The sequence below is a fragment of the Haliotis rufescens genome, unplaced genomic scaffold (assembly GCF_023055435.1).
Source record: "Haliotis rufescens isolate VD_foot unplaced genomic scaffold, xgHalRufe1.0.p SCAF_8, whole genome shotgun sequence".
NCBI lineage: Eukaryota > Metazoa > Mollusca > Gastropoda > Lepetellida > Haliotidae > Haliotis > Haliotis rufescens.
This window is the reverse complement of record NW_025964372.1, coordinates 24,899,959-24,919,110: the sequence shown is the minus strand read 5'-3', so window position 1 is coordinate 24,919,110 and position 19,152 is coordinate 24,899,959. Positions and strand designations below refer to the sequence as shown.

The following is a 19,152-nucleotide window of genomic DNA, read 5'->3' as shown; positions in this document are numbered from 1 at the left end:
TTTTAGTAAAGCCCTGCCCCCCACTCATATTATTTTTAAGGGAAAGGGGGCGGTCGGGTAGCCTAGTGGTTAAAGCGTTCGCTCGTCATGCCGAAGACCCGGGTTCGATTCCCGACATGGGTACAATGTGTGAAGCCCATTTCTGGTGTCCCCTGCCATGATATTGCTGAAATATTGCTAAGAGCGGCATAAAACCATACTCACTTACTATTTATTTATTTATCCTAGTTTATGCATCTAAGTTTCAACTTTGATAAATTTATGGGACCAGGGTGCAACCTACCCAGTTTTGTCTGGTGCAGCTAGGGTTTTATGTCAGCCTGCACCTGGTGCAAGTTAAATCAAGTTCTTTTAGTAAAGCCCTGCCCCCCACTCATATTATTTTTAAGGGAAAGGGGGCGGTCGGGTAGCCTAGTGGTTAAAGCGTTCGCTCGTCATGCCGAAGACCCGGGTTCGATTCCCGACATGGGTACAATGTGTGAAGCCCATTTCTGGTGTCCCCTGCCGTGATATTGCTGAAAATTGCTAAAAGTGGCGTAAAACCATCCTCACTCACACACTTTAGGGGAAAGTGTGTACAGTAAACTACGTTTATAACAAGCACGCTAATGACCAACTGACGGATATAAGAAACTGTTTTTTTGGGTCCCAGCCATTTGCTGTATATTTGCTTATAACGAACTGCGGTTCTAAGGAACTAATATTAGTGGTCCCTTTGAGTTTGTTATATATAAACTTAGTTTACTTTATTTTGCTTAAGAAGATAAAATATGGTATTCAATGTGATTTGATTTGTGGCAAATTAAAAATGGCTGGGGCTGCATTATTGACTGACCTGCTTCAAGAGTACAGGGACTGACTGTCTGTTGTTGTGTGTCAGGTTTGTGGAGCAGAGCAACACCCTCCTGGAGGAGCGGAACGAGGGCTACAAGTATTCCGCCAACCAGTCCCAGGCCAGAGTGCTGTCTCTTGAACAGGAGAAGGTAAGCCCACCCACTCTCATACAGTCAAGGGGGGTCGGGTAGCCTAGTGGTTAAAGCGTTCGCTCATCACGCCAAAGACCCGGGTTCGATTACCGATATGGGTACAATGTGTGAAGCCCATTTATCGTGTCCCCCGCCATGATATTGCTGGAATATTGCTAAAAGGGGCGTAAAACCATACTCACTCACTTATACAGTGAAAACGTCGAGATTAGTAGTTGAGGTGAGGTTAAGTGGGTTTAGCATAGCGTTCAAAATTATTGCACTTTTTTAGTGAAATGCAGGCGCTTGTGTGTGGCTGCTTGTACTAGTCTTATGCCAGTTTTGTAGTGCTATCCCTCAGAGCCAACCTGTCCTAACTTTATCTTCTTACTGTCGAGCGCCAGGCAGGGTAACAACAGATTGCATCTATTAACTTCTTTTGATATGAGACCTGTGAAGATCCGGGGTAGAACAGGTCTTCAGCAACCCATGCTTGCCGTAAAAGGCGACTATGCTTGTTGTAAGGGTGGTCAGGCTCGCTGACTTGGTTGATGCATTTCATCGTATCCCAATTACGTGGATCGATGCTCATGATGTCAATCACTGGATTGTCTGGTCCAGACTTGATTATTTACAGACCGCCATCATATAGCTGGAATATTGCTGAGTGCGGTGTTAAACAACAAACATCACATCTTTTGATGTGACGTGGCCTGGGATCAAACCACCAACTTCCACTCTCCAGGTATCCAGGTTGACTCTCGATCCACTTGACCACAGAGGTGGTCTCCATCATAAATTTGCAGATTAACAAATCATTGATATGTAGTATCCATTATTATTAATTGTCATTGAAATGTGATGGATGATTAGTTTCCAATTTAACAGGGTCTGGATTAACAAGGTTTCACTCTATATTTATTCTGGAGCAAAGTCAGGCAAGATACTTCCAGCTTGGATTCCATCAACGGGCTCAAATGTTTGATTTAATTAAACTTGTAATATTCAACTAAGATGGGTCAGGTTGCCATGCTCATGACATGATTGATTGTCATCATAGCCCAATTCCATGTGACCTTGCTCATAATATCAACCCTGGTTTGACTGATCCAGAATCGATTATTTTCAATCCATCACGATTTAGCAAGAATATTGATGAATGTAGCATAAACAATTTTCCCCATTGTTGTTTTAATCACATGACGTCTGTCGCTGCAGGTAAATCTATCCACTGAGCTGAGCACGTTATCAGCACAACTGAGCAGCCTGCAGCTCGAACTGGCCACTAGCAGAAAATCAGAAGCAGAAATGAAGCACAAACTCCAGTCCTCCGCAGACTCCCGGATACAAACACAGGACGAGATGGATCGGCTCAAGCTGCAGAGAGCTGGTAAGTGTTTGTGCAATTGACACAAATTCATCCGATAAGTTACTATTGGGTCTGGCTTTGAACCCATTCGTCACCACTCGCTCCTTTCAGTAATCTGCATGAAAACTTGTCCCACTATCAATGAATGAAAATACGACAAACCAGTCAGCATGCGCGTATGACTTCAAGTACTTCGCTCAAAGAATCCCTCAGGAATAATATTTGCGTTTACGTATGTGTTGCATTTAAAAATATACCCAAGATACAGTTAAATGTGTTCAATCATACTGTATTATAATGTATGTCATGGTGTGTTTTAAATGGCATCTTGAATATATATGATGTATAGGGGAAATATTCGTGAATCCTTAAACGAGTTGACAATTCTTTTATCTATGCCTGTTTACGCTTAGACAAAACCCAGTCGCAAAAATGGCAACAAGAGTGTCACGAGTCGCTATTCGGCTCGTCCCAGAATAACAGGATTTGGTCCCAAATGGAATGGAACCCTAAATTGCTGAAGACATGTTATCATGTATCATAACACGTCCCTGTTATCAAGATACTGATAGTATTGCAACAAATCTGTATCCTAGATTTACAGCCCTTGTTGAGTTTTTGATTCACAGGACATCGACCAACTGAACAAAACACATTCTAATGAATAATGTCAGTTAAAAAGATGAAAAAGAACTGTCAACCCATCAGTTGTTGTTTTTTGTTCACTCGCTGACCAGCTATAGTGTGTGCACCTGTTCTCAAGCATGGGCGGGAAGATCAAGAGAGATAGCTCACGTATTCACTTTGCTTTGTGGTCCAGTGCACACAGCACAGGTTACAAATCAGATGAAGTTAAGCAACGTCGGTCGCAGAGAGTCCTTGGATGGGTGACTGCGTTTCGGCAGCTTGGCTCCTGAGATTTTCTAGGCTTCGGTCCTGCCCCACACTGAAGCACATGTAGCACATGTGGTGTCTCCTTGCGCAAGTGACTTTTTTTCAAAATGTGCTTCTGTTCACCCAGCAGTAAATGGGTACCCGGTGGGATGAGATGGCAATGTGGTTGTTAACCTACTAGCGCCTCACAGGCAGCTTGGGTTGTATACTCCCCAGGGAGATTAGAATGATTCTAATGCACACTGGGCCAGTGACAAGGTAATAATAACGCCTTGAGCTTGCCCCTGAGTGGTGCGGAAGAAAGCACAATCTAAATAGCCTATTATTATTGGTGACTTTGAAGAGAAACGGTATCTCAAGGCATTTTGACTTACACAATGTTATTTAAAAAAAGACTCAAGTGTCAATCTGGTACTTGAGTCTAGATCAGGTTTTAGCACGAACACTCAAATCCATTTTTGGGGGCGACCAGAGCCCTAGTGTGTATCTCCCTTTTTCAAAATCCTGGATCTGCCTCTTGGCAAAGTATCGTATCCTTTGAATATCCTCCCTCTATTACACCGTAGCCATAAATTCCTTGTTGGGCATTAATCACACTATAAAAATCTTTAGGTTTTTCAACAGACGTCCTCTTCACTGCCAACTGTCTAATTAGTTTTGAGGTAAACCCTGTCCTAAGGCTCAATGATGACTGTTGTTTGATGTCCAGATGATGAGAAGCGTGTCGAGGACCTGTCCACAACGCTACGGGAGGAGAAGAAGTACAGGAAGAATCTAGAGGGTCAACTGAACAACGTGCAGGAAGAACACGCCGACCTCAAGTCTGCCTACAACTCAATGGAGAAGGTATTCATCTACTTCACTATTCAAGCATTGGGCAATGGTGCCCAGTCGTCTAAGGCAACACAATTTGCTATGCAGAGTTGCTTCCCTTTGATGATTGTTGTTTGAGTCTCTGATTGTCTCTATTCTGATTCTTGGTTTGTCTGCACTTTCCCAAGCTTGTGGATTTAACCACAGTGGTGACGGGTAAAGATCTGCATCACTGCGGGTTTTCCTCCCACATGTAGCTGACAAGTCGTGATATAACAGGAACACTGTTCAAAGTGTCATTGTATCACCTGTCTCTCTCCTTCAGGCCACACATTTTTCAATCTCATTAAAATCAGACCTTAGTTCTCGCTACCGCTAACAAGGATCTGAAGACATCCCATTAGGAGTCACGTCAGAACGACCTATCATCCGACCAATCAGAGCGTCGCTTACCAGATTTTGAAAGTGACAGTCAGAATGTGATTAGTAATCATGCAACCTCGAAAACTTTAACATAGGGTATTCCGAACGATAGTTACAGCTTAACGACTAAATTCTTACAATCTAGACCATCTATTAGCCATTCCAGAATGGGTTTTTTGGTTCAGGTTTCAAATTTGTAATCGAGAATTTGTCAAAATATGTTTCGAAGCGTAGTCGCCAATTTGAAATTAGTGCCGTAAAGCACGAGAAAGCTGCCTTCTGATTGGTCATTCCATTGGTCGGTCAAAGTTCGTACAAGGTCGGTCTGACGTGACCCGTAACGGATCGATGTCCTCAGATCTTTGTTTAGCAGCAGCGTGAACTAAGATCTGATTTTAATGAGATTGCACATTTTTAATTTTATGTTTCACTAGCTGTTCCTCACAAGGTCAGTCGAAAAAATAATAAGAATAAACATCAAGTATTTATTTAGTTATATGAAAGTCATTCTGCTGTGGAGTTAAGACTGCAGCTGGCTTCTTGAATCACAGATAGTGATGTAGACATGGAATATATATATAACATGTAATATTGTATAACAGCGTCTGTATTAGTAATGGAGATAATAAAAAATATAAATTTTAAATTTTTTTCTTAGACCGACTACTTTTCAGTAGGGCAGTGGGCCCATGAAACGAAAAATATAAAATGTGTGGCCTTAATAAAATAATTAAACAGGAGTGGATGAATCCCATAATTCTTTGTTTGTCAGCACCATATCAACACACACGGATTTCATATTTGGCATTCCGTGCCATTATAAAACTGAAATAGTGCTCTCAGCAGAACTAAACTTAATACACTCACTACTATTCAAGTGTTTGCCATAACCTTGTGTGAGCACATTTGTCATACATCATCATATGTAAAGATAAGAAGTCAGTGAGACAGGAGTATCCAGGGGGTTCTATCCTGTAGTACCTATGTTTGTTTGTTTGTTTGTTTGTTTGTTGTTTAATGCTGTACTCAGCAAAATTCCAGATATATGACAGCAGTCTGTAAATAATCATGCCTGGACCAGACAATCCAGTGAATCCATCATGAGTATCGATTTCCACAATTAGGATACAATTACATTCAAGTGACCAAGTCACCAATCCTCTTATGACAAGCATGGGTTGCTGAGGACCAATTCTAACCCAGATCTTCTAGTGGTGGTACGATACACCGATGCATTTGTGGATCACAGTTTTTGTCCTTCTCGATACAAGTATTGATCACAGTCGCACACTAAGTAAAAAACATCAATTCCTACCTTAGATGAATGCTTCAATAATTGTTACACCAAACACTAATTACTAGTGAAAATTAGTAGCGAAAACATAAATATTTTCATCCATTGTGCCATACATGACACCCGCCAACTGTGATATGAAAAAATGACTTTATGAAAAAATGACTTTCTCACCATGATACTTATCTGATGGTGAGCAAGGTATCGTGATATGTATTGGATCACACAGTAGGTGTATCTCCCCTTCACCAGCATCTTCAGAGGGGTATTAATACCAAAGTGACCCACAGCAGGTTGTAAGAGGTGGCTAAACTGGATCCAGTTTTCAGGCTCTGTGACTTGGCTGATTGAGTGGATCGGTGCTCATGCTATCAGTCACTGGTTTGTCTGATACCATCTTGATTGTCTACATGCCAGGTGATGATGCTGGAAACTGCTGGCTGCCATGTGACACGAACTCTATTCACTCACTAACTCACTCCCCTCGGGTTAGAATTCATCCACAGCTACCTATGCTGGTCGTAAGAGGCGAGGACGGTCAGGTAGCCTAGTGTTTAAACTGTTCGCTCGTCACGCCGAAGACCCGGGTTCGATTCACGACATGGGTACAATGTCTAAGAGGCGACCAAATGGATGATGTGGTCAGGATCGGTGACTTGGTTGATTACATGTCTACATACCCCAGTGGCATAGATCATTGTGAACAATATCATTCGCTGGATTGTCTGGTTGAGACTGTTTTCAGACCTCCATCATGTAGTTGGAATATTGCTGAGTGTGGCGTTAAGAAACAAACAAACAAACAAACACTAACTCATTAGTTTTCCTGATGATTGTAACATGTGGAATGTTGTCTGTTAGAATCTGAACGAGAGAAAGAGGAAGGCTAACGAGGAGAGGCGAAAACATGAGGACGAATTGGAAGACATGAAGATCAATTTAGAGGTAAAAATAATTTTCTTTTCTATAAATTAGAATTATTATTCCTGATATACGATCTATGAATGAAAACAATTCGGCTTATAATCTTTATCAAGACATAGTCAACTCATTAAGCAGACTTTAGAGCTTCGGATAAGCAGTGTCTCAGTGAAAATCACCATCACCCAATTACTTCTGGATTGCTTGCATACAAATACCGTATTCAACGTAATAAGCCCTCCGTTCTAATAAGCGATATTTGCTAAAATATTGGCTAGTGAACAATCCCAATTAGCACCCCTTCCGATTGATCAATGTACATAGGACTTATTTATTCGTGTATAATACGTATGTTATATGCATTCTTAATTATGGGAAATTAAATTCCGGAAAAAAATATATCAGTTGTATATAAACATTTCAGGCTGTCAGCATAAACCACGAAATTTACGATCTTTCAACTCTGATGTTTTTCACCAAAATAATATTAGAATAAGAGCCCCCTATTTCTAACTTTGAGAGCACCCTGGGCGCTTATTAGGTCGAATATGGTACCCATAAACAAAAGCAGTGCTGTGAGTAATTACTGTATCCAGTGTAGCAGGGACTTTGAAAGAAACAGCTCACAGAAGTTCAGCATGGCCTCCATGGCAGAGCAACATTGAAAATGTCAATCTTGCCGCTTTATTTCACTTTTTTGTAATGAAATTTTGTTGAGTAACATGTAATACATTTTGTAACGTCAGTGTTAGAAATCGTCATTAGTCCTATAGTCCTTGCCAAACTGCCCAATAGATAAGGTATCATAAGGACTAGTACAAATTTGCCATTTTTAAGGGTTTTGCTATCATTATAAGGGCTAGTGGACTGAAACTGTTAGTTTCTACTGCTGAACGTATTTGTAAATTTGACAGTACTTCAACCAATCAACCAGCTATGCATGTATCAATATTTAATATACGTGCAATGATGACGTCTGCTCTGTGTAATGACTGTTTTAATACTTTTCCCTTGTATTGATCTCATTTAGGATAATCTTGCAGAAAGATTCAAGTGAGCTACAGTGCCTTGTGGCACTCAATCAAGATGATTCATATGACGATTGCAACAACACATACACACTGCCAGGCAGAAGTCCATTACAATAGCTGGTCATTGTCCTGGATTGCTAAACAATGGCTGTATTTTCAGGGTGACATCCAGTCTTTACGAGACCGGCTGCGTAAACAGAAGACAAACGTGGACGTAGAAGCTGCTGATAAGGTAGGCCACTGCAATGTACACTCACCTCAACTAGTGGACTAACTGGAAGGGTCACCCACATAAACACCCCCACCCCCCATTCAGTCCAAAATCCAAAAATAAGCCAGAAAGGTCAGGTTTTCTTTGGAATGTTTTTGTTTCCCAGTTTGAAAAATGAGACGATGTTATGATCAGCCTGTTCATCCGTCCGCCGTCTGTTTTCCATTTCCATGCAGAACTCCAAAACTGTTGAATATTTCTTGATGAAACTTTCTATACAGATCAGTCTTATTGGGAACTGGTGCCTTTTGATGATTTGGGATTTTATTGTGTTTTTTGTGTGTTTTTTTCATGATTTTTTATGATGGAAAGAAGTTGTTGTTTTCATGATGACAAGTTGGACATGAGGGTAATGGTCGTTTCCATGCAAAACTCCAAAACTTTTGAATATTCCTGGATGAAACTTGCTGCACAGATCAGTGTAATGGTGAACTGGAGTTTTTTGACAATTTTGAATTTTGAAAAATACCGAACAGCATTATATTTTTCTTTTAATAGTGAAATGAAGGTATCCAATGGCAACCAACTAAAAGTGGGGTATAAGTAGCCAAACACCATTTCCGAATTGCACCAGACCAGGGGGAAATGTCATCTGATGACTCTTGCAATTGGGTGATTTTCCTTTACGAAAGGTGCAGTGTATCAGTAAAAGTGTCTTTCAAAGGAACAAAATGACTGATTTTGTGACTCTATAGTGAAGTGCAAGAGGTTTTCCTTATTGGCAATAAATATGGACAGTACGAGGATAGTGATAAACACTATTCAAGACAAATGAGGGAAAGGTGAAGGGTTGGTGGCTCCAGATTAGGGGCATTCGTGAAAACAGAAAAACACATATATATTTTTTGGCCTGAGAACCCTTGGGATAGACAGTGTTTATTCAGCACCAGTATTGAAGGATCTTCCATGCAATTGGGGGCACGGGTGGCCCAGTCGTTTAAGGCGCTGTGATTCGCTGTGCAGAATTGCGTCCCTTGAGCACGCCAGAAATATATGGTTGTGGGTTCGAATCCCTGTTTGCCCCGATTATGTTTCTAGGTTTGTCAGCACCAAACCTGTGCTCGTTGGTTTCACCGAAGTGGTAAACGTCTCAGACCTGCATCACTTCAGGCTTTCCTCCCACATTAAGCAGACACGCCGTGATATACCTGGAATACTGTTAAAAGCGGCATTAAACCCAACTCACTCACTCACTCACTCATTCACTCACTCACTCACTCACTCACTCACTCACTCACTCACTTACTTGCAATGGTGCTGTACTACATGATTTATACATGTATTTTGTATTCAAAAGACCTTGTATTTGACAGTCTGGCTTTGGAGAGGTGTTCAGTATGAATCTTACTGGAGAGGCCTTAACATTTGATCAAATGCCTTGAACTGACAACAGCGGTTAGATAATGTTGTCAGAGTGGAATAAGCCTTGCTCAGTCAGTCGCCAGTATACTCATGTCCTTTACTGTATTGTTATACTCTCACAGGCAGCCAGGCTTGAGGAGGACATTGCTGTGGAGTGGCAGAAGAAGTGTGACAAGCTGCTGAAGGCGGCCTCAGACAAACACAGCCGAGTGATGCAGGATGTGCAGGAGGAGAAGCAGGAGCTCCAGCGCAAGATACAGGAACTTGAGAACAAGGTAGGACGTCTTGTGGGCAGACAGGTAGGACGTCATGTGGGCAGACAGGTAGGACGTCATGTGGGCAGACAGGTAGGACGTCATGTGGGCAGACAGGTAGATGACTTGTGGGCAGACAGGTGGGACCTCTTGTGGGCAGACAGGTAGGACGTCTTGTGGGCAGACAGGTAGGATGACTTGTGGGCAAACAGGTAGGATGTCTTGTGGGCAGACAGGTAGGACGTCTTGTGGGCAGACAGGTAGACGACTTGTGGGCAGACAGGTAGGATGTCTTGTGGGCAGACAGATGGGATGTCTTGTGGGCAGACAGGTAGGATGTCTTGTTGGCAGACAGGTAGGATGTCTTGTTGGCAGACAGGTAGGATGACTTGTGGGCAGACAGGTAGGACGTCTTGTGGGCAGACAGGTAGACGACTTGTGGGCAGACAGGTAGGACGTCATGTGGGCAGACAGGTAGGACGTCTTGTGGGTAGACAGGTAGACGTCATGTGGGCAGACAGGTAGACGACTTGTGGGCAGACAGGTTGGACGACTTGTGGGTAGACAGGTTGGACGACTTGCATGCAGACAGGTAGATGACTTGTGGGCAGACAGGTAGACGACTTGTGGGCAGACAGGTAGGACGTCATGTGGGCAGACAGGTAGGATGTCTTGTGGGCAGACAGGAAGGATGTCTTGTGGGCAGACAGGTGGGACGTCTTGTGGGCAGACAGGTAGGATGTCTTGTGGGCAGACAGGTGGGATGTCTTGTGGGCAGACAGGAAGGATATCTTGTGGGCAGACAGGTAGGATGTCTTGTGGGCAGACAGGTAGGATGTCTTGTGGGCAGACAGGTAGGATGTCTTGTGGGTAGACAGGTAGGATGTCTTGTGGGCAAACAGGTAGGATGACTTGTGGGTAGACAGGTAGGATGTCTTGTGGGCAGACAGGTAGGATGTCTTGTGGGCAGACAGGTAGGATGACTTGTGGGCAGACAGGTAGGATATCTTGTGGGCAGACAGGTAGGACGTCTTGTGGGCAGACAGGAAGACAACTTGTGGGCAGACAGGTAGGATGACTTGTGGGCAGACAGGTAGGATATCTTGTGGGCAGACAGGTAGGACGTCTTGTGGGCAGACAGGAAGACAACTTGTGGGCAGACAGGTAGGACGTCTTGTGGGCAGACAGGTAGGATGTCTTGAGGGCAGACAGGTAGGATGTCTTGTGGGTAGACAGGTAGGATGTCTTGAGGGCAGACAGGTAGGATGTCTTGTGGGTAGACAGGTAGGATGTCTTGTGGGTAGACAGGTAGGATGTCTTGTGGGTAGACAGGTAGGATGTCTTGTGGGCAGACAGGAAGGATATCTTGTGGGCAGACAGGTAGGATGTCTTGTGGGCAGACAGGTAGGATGTCTTGTGGGCAGACAGGTAGGATGTCTTGTGGGCAGACAGGAAGGATGTCTTGTGGGCAGACAGGTAGGATGTCTTGTGGGCAGACAGGAAGGATATCTTGTGGGCAGACAGGTAGGATGACTTGTGGGCAAACAGGTAGGATGACTTGTGGGTAGACAGGTAGGATGTCTTGTGGGCAGACAGGTAGGATGACTTGTGGGCAGACAGGTAGGACGACTTGTTGGCAGACAGGTAGGATGTCTTGTGGGCAGACAGGTAGGACGACTTGTGGGCAGACAGGTAGGACGTCTTGTGGGCAGACAGGTAGGACGTCTTGTGGGCAGACAGGTAGGATGACTTGTGGGTAGACAGGTAGGATGACTTGTGGGCAGACAGGTAGGACGACTTGTTGGCAGACAGGTAGGACGTCTTGTGGGCAGACAGGTAGGACGTCTTGTGGGCAGACAGGTAGGATGTCTTGAGGGCGGACATGTTGGATGACTTGTGGGCAGACAGGTAGGATGACTTGTGGGCAGACAGGTAGGATGACTTGTGGGCAGACAGGTAGGACGACTTGTTGGCAGACAGGTAGGATGTCTTGTGGGCAGACAGGTAGGACGACTTGTGGGCAGACAGGTAGGACGTCTTGTGGGCAGACAGGTAGGACGTCTTGTGGGCAGACAGGTAGGATGACTTGTGGGTAGACAGGTAGGATGACTTGTGGGCAGACAGGTAGGACGACTTGTTGGCAGACAGGTAGGACGTCTTGTGGGCAGACAGGTAGGACGTCTTGTGGGCAGACAGGTAGGACGTCTTGAGGGCGGACATGTTGGATGACTTGAGGGCGGACATGTTGGATGACTTGTGGGCAGACAGGTAGGATGTCTTGTGGGCAGACAGGTAGGATGTCTTGTGGGCAGACAGGTAGGACGTCTTGTGGGCAGACAGGTAGGATGTCTTGTGGGCAGACAGGTAGGACGTCTTGTGGGCAGACAGGTAGGATGTCATGTGGGCAGACAGGTAGGACGTCTTGTGGGTAGACAGGTAGGATGTCTTGTGGGCAGACAAGTGGGACGACTTGTGGGCAGACAGGTAGGACGACTTGTGGGCAGACAGGTAGGATGTCTTGTTGGCAGACATAGGGGGATGTGTTCAGACAGGTAGGACAATGTGTGTTCAGACAGGTAGGACGACTTGTGGGCAGACAGGTAGGACAACTTGAGGGCAGACATATGGGGATGTGTTCAGACTGATAGGACAACTTGTAGACAGATGGGGAATGAGTTCAGGCAGATGGATTAATGGATTATGTGTTCAGGCAGACATGGGGTATGTTCAGATGTTTGTTGAAAATGCACAAATCATAGTTTCTTTGAAGTTACTCATTTGTGCTGTGATGGTCATTGGTGCCCTTTATGTCCTGTCCATAACCATGGTAACGTGCATGTTCCAGCTGCAGACGGCGAAGGGTGTGAGCGGGTCGAGTGAACAGCGAGTGTCGCAGCTGGAGGAGCAGGTGGAGGACCTGACCATGTGGAAGGACAAGGTGAGGTGTTGAAGCATCTCTGTACTCTGTAGGGGCGGTGGGGTAGCCTAGTGGTTAAAGCGTTCACCCATCACGCCGAAGACCCAGGTTGATTCCCCAAAAGGGTACAATGTGTGAAGCCCATTTTTGGTGTCCTCCGCCGTGATATTGCTGGAATATTGCTTAAAGCGGCATAAAACCATACCCACTCACTCTCTCACTGTCCTCTGTATTCTGTACTGTGGGAAGATTGCTTTAAAAAACAACCTTGCCAGCTACTGATGTGTTTGAACTTTATTCAATTTGTAGACATGTCAATCTCACTCAGGGTTTGCAAAACGTGAAATGTTGGAGACGCATTTGAATTGTTTGTGCCTGAAAATTCAATGTACACATGCCCTAGGCTCATTTAGTCTGTTGAAGCCCTGATTTAAATGTATTAAGATCAAGACAACTTATTTAAATGTATGAATTTGACAGTAAAACAACTGTTTGAAATAGATTTATTGGGCAGTAAGACAACTGAAGCAAATGTTTCTATTTGACAGTAAAACAACTGAAGCAAATGTATCTATTTGACGTAACACAACTGAAGCAAATGTATCTATTTGACGTAACACAACTGAAGCAAATGTATCTATTTGACATAAGACAACTAATCTATTTGCCAGTATGACAACCTGCGTAGTCAGGCGGCGGCGATGAAGGAGCGGTACGAGGACCGTATCAGTGAGCTGGAGGAGGAGCGAGACGGGGCGGACGAGAGGCTGCAGGGCCTCACATTGCAGGTCCAGAAACTCAAGCAGCTCGGGGCGCCCTCTGGTGGAGCCCAGGCACTCGTGTCCACAGATGTTGTGGGAGAGGTGAGAAAGATTGTGTGTCTTTGGTGCAGTAGTTTGTTCATAGAGGTGAGGTGAAATTGGGTGTAACGTCGCATTCAAGTTTATTGCAGATTGTAGTGATGTGCATGCACGTCTGTGTGTGTGTGGCTGCTTGTACTAGCCCTGACTTAGGCCGGTTTTATAGTGCTAGCCAACTGAGATACCATGACATGAATACCCCAATAATGTTAAAAGCGGCGTTAAACCCAACTCACTCACTCACTCTATCCCCTTACTGCAGGGTAACAACAAGTACTATCTTTCGACATCTCTTGGTATGATTCAGCCAGGGGTTTGAACCACCAACCTTACACTCTCTTAGGAGACTCATATGGGTTTTAGTTAGTATGGACGTGGACATAGCATCATAAAATACAGTCAAACTTCTATTCCACATCGTAGATGTTGCGTGTTGCTGTTGAAGTTTGACACAGTAATGAAGTTGTGTGATGTTTCAGGTGAAGAAGATCATGAACAATGTGTATCGTGGACTGAGGGAGGACTTTGATGCAGAGGAGTCATACACAGGGGCGGAAGTCCTCTCTGCCATCCTCAGTGCCATCAAGGTAACATTCCTCTAAGACCTGTATCACTTTGGGCTTGGGGGCACGTGTGGCCCAGTCGTCTAAAGCGCCGCCATTCACTGTGCAGAGTTGCGTCCCTTGGGCACGCCAGAAACCTATGATTGTGGGTTCGAATCCTGGTTCGCCCTGATTATGTTTCTAGGTTTGTCAGCACCATACCCGTGCTCGTGGATTTCACCGAAGTGGTAAACGTCTGAGACCTGCATCACTTCAGGCTTTCCTCCCACATTAAGAAGCTGACACGCTGTGATATAACTGGCATACTGTTAAAAAGCGGTGTTAAACCAAACTCACTCACTCACTTTGGGCTTCCGGCTTCAAAATGACATGTAACTGACCCGTGAAGATCCGGGGTAGAATAGGTCTTCAGCAACCCATGCTTGCTGTCAAAGGTGACTATGCTTGTCGTAAGAGGCGACTAACGAGATCGGGTGATCAGGCGCGCTGACTTGGTTGATGCATGTCATCGATCCCAATTGCGTGGATTGATGCTCATGATGTCAATCACTGTGTTATCTGGTCCAGACTTGATTATTTTCAGCCCGCCGTCATATAGCTGGAATATTGCTAAGTGTGGCGTTAAACAACAACCAAACAAAGGAGGGACTTGTGCCCAATAGTCTTAGGCAACATAATTTGCTGTGCAGAATTGCTTCCCTTTGTTGGATTATATTGATTTGAATCCCAGAACTGCCCCAATTCTGCATCAACACTTAACAGTGCTTGTGGGTGGTAAACAGTGGTAAATGTTGAAGACCTCCATCACTTTGGGGTTTCCTCCCTCATGGAGCTGACACCCTGTGATATAACTTGAGTGAGTGAGTAAGGTTTTACAGGGCTTTTAGCAATATTCCAGCAATATCCCGGCGGGGACACCAGAAATGGGCTTCACACATTGTACTTTGAGAATTGTAGCATCTTCGTCATGACGAGCGAATGGTTATTCCACTAGGCTGCCCCGACACCCCTATTAACTTGAATACTGTTCAGAGCTGCATTAACATAAACCTTGCTCCCTCCAGACCACGACTCTACAGCTGGTCCAGCGACAACAGTCTGAGGGGGGTAAGACGGAGACGGAGGAAGAGGAGGAGGATGAAGAAGAAGAAGAGGAGGAGGAAGAGGACATTGAAGAAGAAAGGATAGAAAAAGCTGTTCCAGGTACGTTACCTGCTCTCCATGTGCATTATTCAAGTTTTTCTGACTGAGTAAGAGAGACACTACAGTCATGACTGCATGACCCTGTGGGCACGCTGGGTTAGAAATGATCCCAATGATATGTGCTGGTCGTAAGAGGGGACCAAAGGGATTGATTGGTCAGGCTCAGTTACTTAGTTGATAACAAGACATCGTACCCCGACTGTCGATTGTTATGAGTGAGTGAGTATGGTTTAACGCTGCTTTTAGCAATATTTCAGCAATATCACGGCGGGGGACACCAGAAATGGGCATCACATATTGTACCCATGTCGGGAATCGAACCCGGGTCTTCGGCGTGACAAGCAAACGCTTTAACCACTAGCCTACCCGCCCGCCCGGATTGTTATGAGCACACAATGCGTGTTTATAGCTTTCGGCCATGGGGGCTGTGCCAATTTACCCTTTTCAGAGGGGTACACAAAGTATGTGATCTAGACTACTGTTGTCAGACTTTCATTTTGTGCAAGCCTCGCTTGCTGAGTGGGTTAGATGGCTGACTTTGTGTGCTGGCGATTAGGTGCCTCACTCTGGCAGTGTGAGTTCCAATCCCAGATGGGACTCAACCCCAAAAAGTACTAGAATCTGTACTTTACTGAGAAAGTGTTATCCGTATTTGTAATATAACATTAGTTACATGTGGATTGTTGCTCACAATATCAATCACTTGTTTGTCTGGTCCAGAGTGGAATATTACTTAGTGTGGGGTTAGGCAAACACACAAACATGAATGCAAGAATAAGTTTCTTGTTATGAGATACAGAACAAATTAAGATTATTATTATTACAATGTGTGAAGCCCATTTCTGGTGTCCCCCGCCGTGATATTGCTTGAATATTGCTAAAAGCGGCGTAAAACAATACTCACTCACTCACTCACTCACTCACTCACTCACTCACTCACTCACTCTTCGGAGTTACACAAGAAAATCTATTCCCAAATGTATGGTGAAAAATTAGTTATGTAAGCTTTATGATTCCTTTCTATTTAAAACACATCATAAAAAACACGCAAATTAGTAACTCCAAACATTCTTATCCCTAGGAACACATTTCTTCATTTTACTTTATGGAACGTTTGTCAAGACGAACCCTGTGGGTTTTAGATCGGGATGCATGAACATACAGAACTGTATGGCAGCAAGGGAAATGTGAGCCTCAGGTATAGGACTGTGGCAGGCTAATAGAGGCTGAGTAAGTTAGTGTTGGACCACTGAATGAGATAGATGGCCAGTGTCCGAATGTGAATTAGTTATTGATTTTATTGCTTAGGGATATTTAGTTCACATTATGCAGCCTTACAATTTCGTTTTTATTCTAGGCTATGCCAGAGGACTATCATAAATGTTATTTCATTAGTCCTCAGAGTTAGTAGCTGGTCCTGTCTGAATCAGACAAAAATATTTACCGTTTTTACATTTTCTGTCAGATTTATTCAGTTCCAATTTGTAGCAAAATTAAAGTATAGAGAACTGGTTCAGGTATATGGCCGGAATATGGCCCTCAAATGCTACTAATTCATGAGGACTACCATCATTGGAATTTAGTACCTGTAGTCTCAGGCTGACAGACTAGCATGGACTTTGAGAGGCTGATTATTCATCAAGTTTGTTCTTCTTTTCTATAAGGGGGCACAGGTGGCCCAGTCGTCTAAGGCACCGCGATTCGCTGTGCAGAGTTGCGTCCCTTGGGCACGCCAGAAACCTATGATTGTGGGTTCGAATCCCGGTTCACCCTGATTATGTTTCTAGGTTTGTTAGCACCATACCCGTGCTCATGGGTTTCACCGAAGTGGTAAACATCTGAGACCTGCATCACTTTGGGCTTTCCTCCCACATTAAGCAGACATGCTGCGATATACCTGGAATACTGTTAAAAGCTGTGTTAAACCCAACTCACTCACTCTTCTTTTCTATACCTTTAACCTTTTGAAGAAAAAGAATTTTTTTGGTTCATTTGGAATACTACCTTGACATTGAAGATTGCTTGGTTCTGATTGGTTAAAAAGAGTTTTCACAAGATAAAGTGAAAACCCTTTTAGATTAAGCCTTTTCACACATAAAACGTGCGGATGAAAAACATTGATCTATTGACAGCCTACACATCAATGAATGATAAAATCTATTTCAGAACACACAATTAAGTAAAACACGCACTAACCACTGTATCAGGGCCACATACTCATCAGCCATAAAAAATGAGTGGCCTCTGCAGCTAAAAACAGCAGTATTCAGCCATACTTCAGGGTGTTTCAGTTGGCAGTGTTTGTGCCAGAGGGCTCATTTCCTCCAGTAGATAATCAGGTTAATGTTGAACGTAACTACTCATCGGGATTGTCCTCGGGGTTCTTGTAATTTGTAAATAGCACTGTCACCATTGACAACTATATTGGCAGTCATGGTTAGTGAAGAGTAATGAAAGTAAGTGAGGGAGAGATTATCGTGATATGTATTACAGTTGGGGAGATATTTCAAACCAACTGCTACATAAGTGCGACTTCAAAGTACCTAATATCGTGTTATTTAATATACAGTGAAGCTGTTAATGGCTGGTTGCATATGATTATGTCGGATAAATGAGTATGTCGGATAAACGAAATTAAGTAGTACCAACGTTTGTCGGTCATAGTTCGCGAAAGGTTCTTCTGACATGACCTGTAATGGGATGTCCTCGGCGATAGCGAGAACTTGTATCTGATTTTAATGAGATTGATGTAATCTAAGCACGTGATTAATCCTGTTTTCTTTATTCAAAGCATTAATTGTTTATTGTTAAGCAAAGTTTATCTCTGCAGCTTTGTAATATGCAGCTACCAGCCGACTCGCTTCGCATCAAAACACTGGCTGTGTACTCACGGGCAGATAACCATGGAGTACGCTGATCACTGTGTCAGATTAACGAGACTGATCAATGAGTGATTTCGGTAATTCGTTGCAAATTAGGTGTGTAAGACTGTCGGATGAACGGGTCTAAATAGCATTGATTTAATCGGTTCCCATCATTAGTGTCGGATAAAGCCGATTGTCGTTTTAATGAGTGTCGGATTAACGAGGCTTGACCGTAATTTGCTGGAGAAAGAAATTCGTTCAGCATTTTTTTCACTATTTCTACAACCCATCAACCCGACTATGGGATATGTCATGTGGATTTCCAAAACATTCTTGGTAGAGCAGTGTAAATATGCAACAGATTGCAATGAAATTAAATATATTTCTATGGAGAGTTGTTTCATCAATTCTTTTTGAAGAACTATGTATTTTGTAAAATTATCTTGAATTACTAAGAATAAAAGTAAATAATCTAGAATTTGAGAAATATTTGTTACCTTTATCACTACCTGTGACCACTTTTTAGAATGTTCTAAGATCTGTGACCCCTTTTCAGAATGTTCTAAGATCTGCGACCCTGTTTCAGAATGTTCTAAGATCTGTGACCCCTTTTCAGAATGTTCTAAGATCTGCGACCCTGTTTCAGAATGTTCTAAGATCTGTGACCCCTTTTCAGAATGTTCTAAGATCTGTGACCCCTTTCAGAATGTTCTAAGATCTGTGACCCCTTTTCAGAATGTTCTAAGATCTGCGACCCTGTTTCAGAATGTTCTAAGATCTGTGACCCCTTTTCAGAATGTTCTAAGATCTGCGACCCCGTTTCAGAATGTTCTTAGATCTGCGACCCCGTTTCAGAATGTTCTAAGATCTGGGACCCCGTTTCAGAATGTTCTATGATCTGTGAGCCTGTTTCAGAATGTTCTAAGATCTGGGACCCCGTTTCAGAATGTTCTAAGATCTGTGAGCCTGTTTCAGAATGTTCTAAGATTGCTGACCTACCCCCATGTGTAATTATGAGCTCCAAAAGACTACGGTTTTGAAACCATTCTTGTCAATAAGGGAGAATGGACATAAAACATTTGTTTTTTTCTAATTTGATGTAGTCCCACTGTAGCTAAAGCACTCCGTTCCAAATTAAAATAAGAGGT

General features: G+C 43.6%; 1 protein-coding gene across 6 annotated transcripts in view; it reads left to right on the top strand.

Annotated features, from left to right (window-relative positions):
* Nucleotides 1–19,152, top strand: part of LOC124139282 (FK506-binding protein 15-like) — an 84,463-nt gene that overhangs the window by 39,393 nt on the left and 25,918 nt on the right. For all 6 annotated transcript variants that reach the window (XM_048389601.1, XM_048389600.1, XM_048389605.1 and 3 more), the window contains exons 18-27: nt 881–983; nt 2,184–2,355; nt 3,938–4,074; nt 6,620–6,703; nt 7,871–7,942; nt 9,466–9,618; nt 12,443–12,535; nt 13,186–13,377; nt 13,854–13,961; nt 15,002–15,140. In XM_048389601.1, coding sequence (XP_048245558.1) covers nt 881–983; nt 2,184–2,355; nt 3,938–4,074; nt 6,620–6,703; nt 7,871–7,942; nt 9,466–9,618; nt 12,443–12,535; nt 13,186–13,377; nt 13,854–13,961; nt 15,002–15,140 — 1,253 coding nt within the window. The remainder of the gene's footprint in view (nt 1–880; nt 984–2,183; nt 2,356–3,937; nt 4,075–6,619; nt 6,704–7,870; nt 7,943–9,465; nt 9,619–12,442; nt 12,536–13,185; nt 13,378–13,853; nt 13,962–15,001; nt 15,141–19,152) is intronic.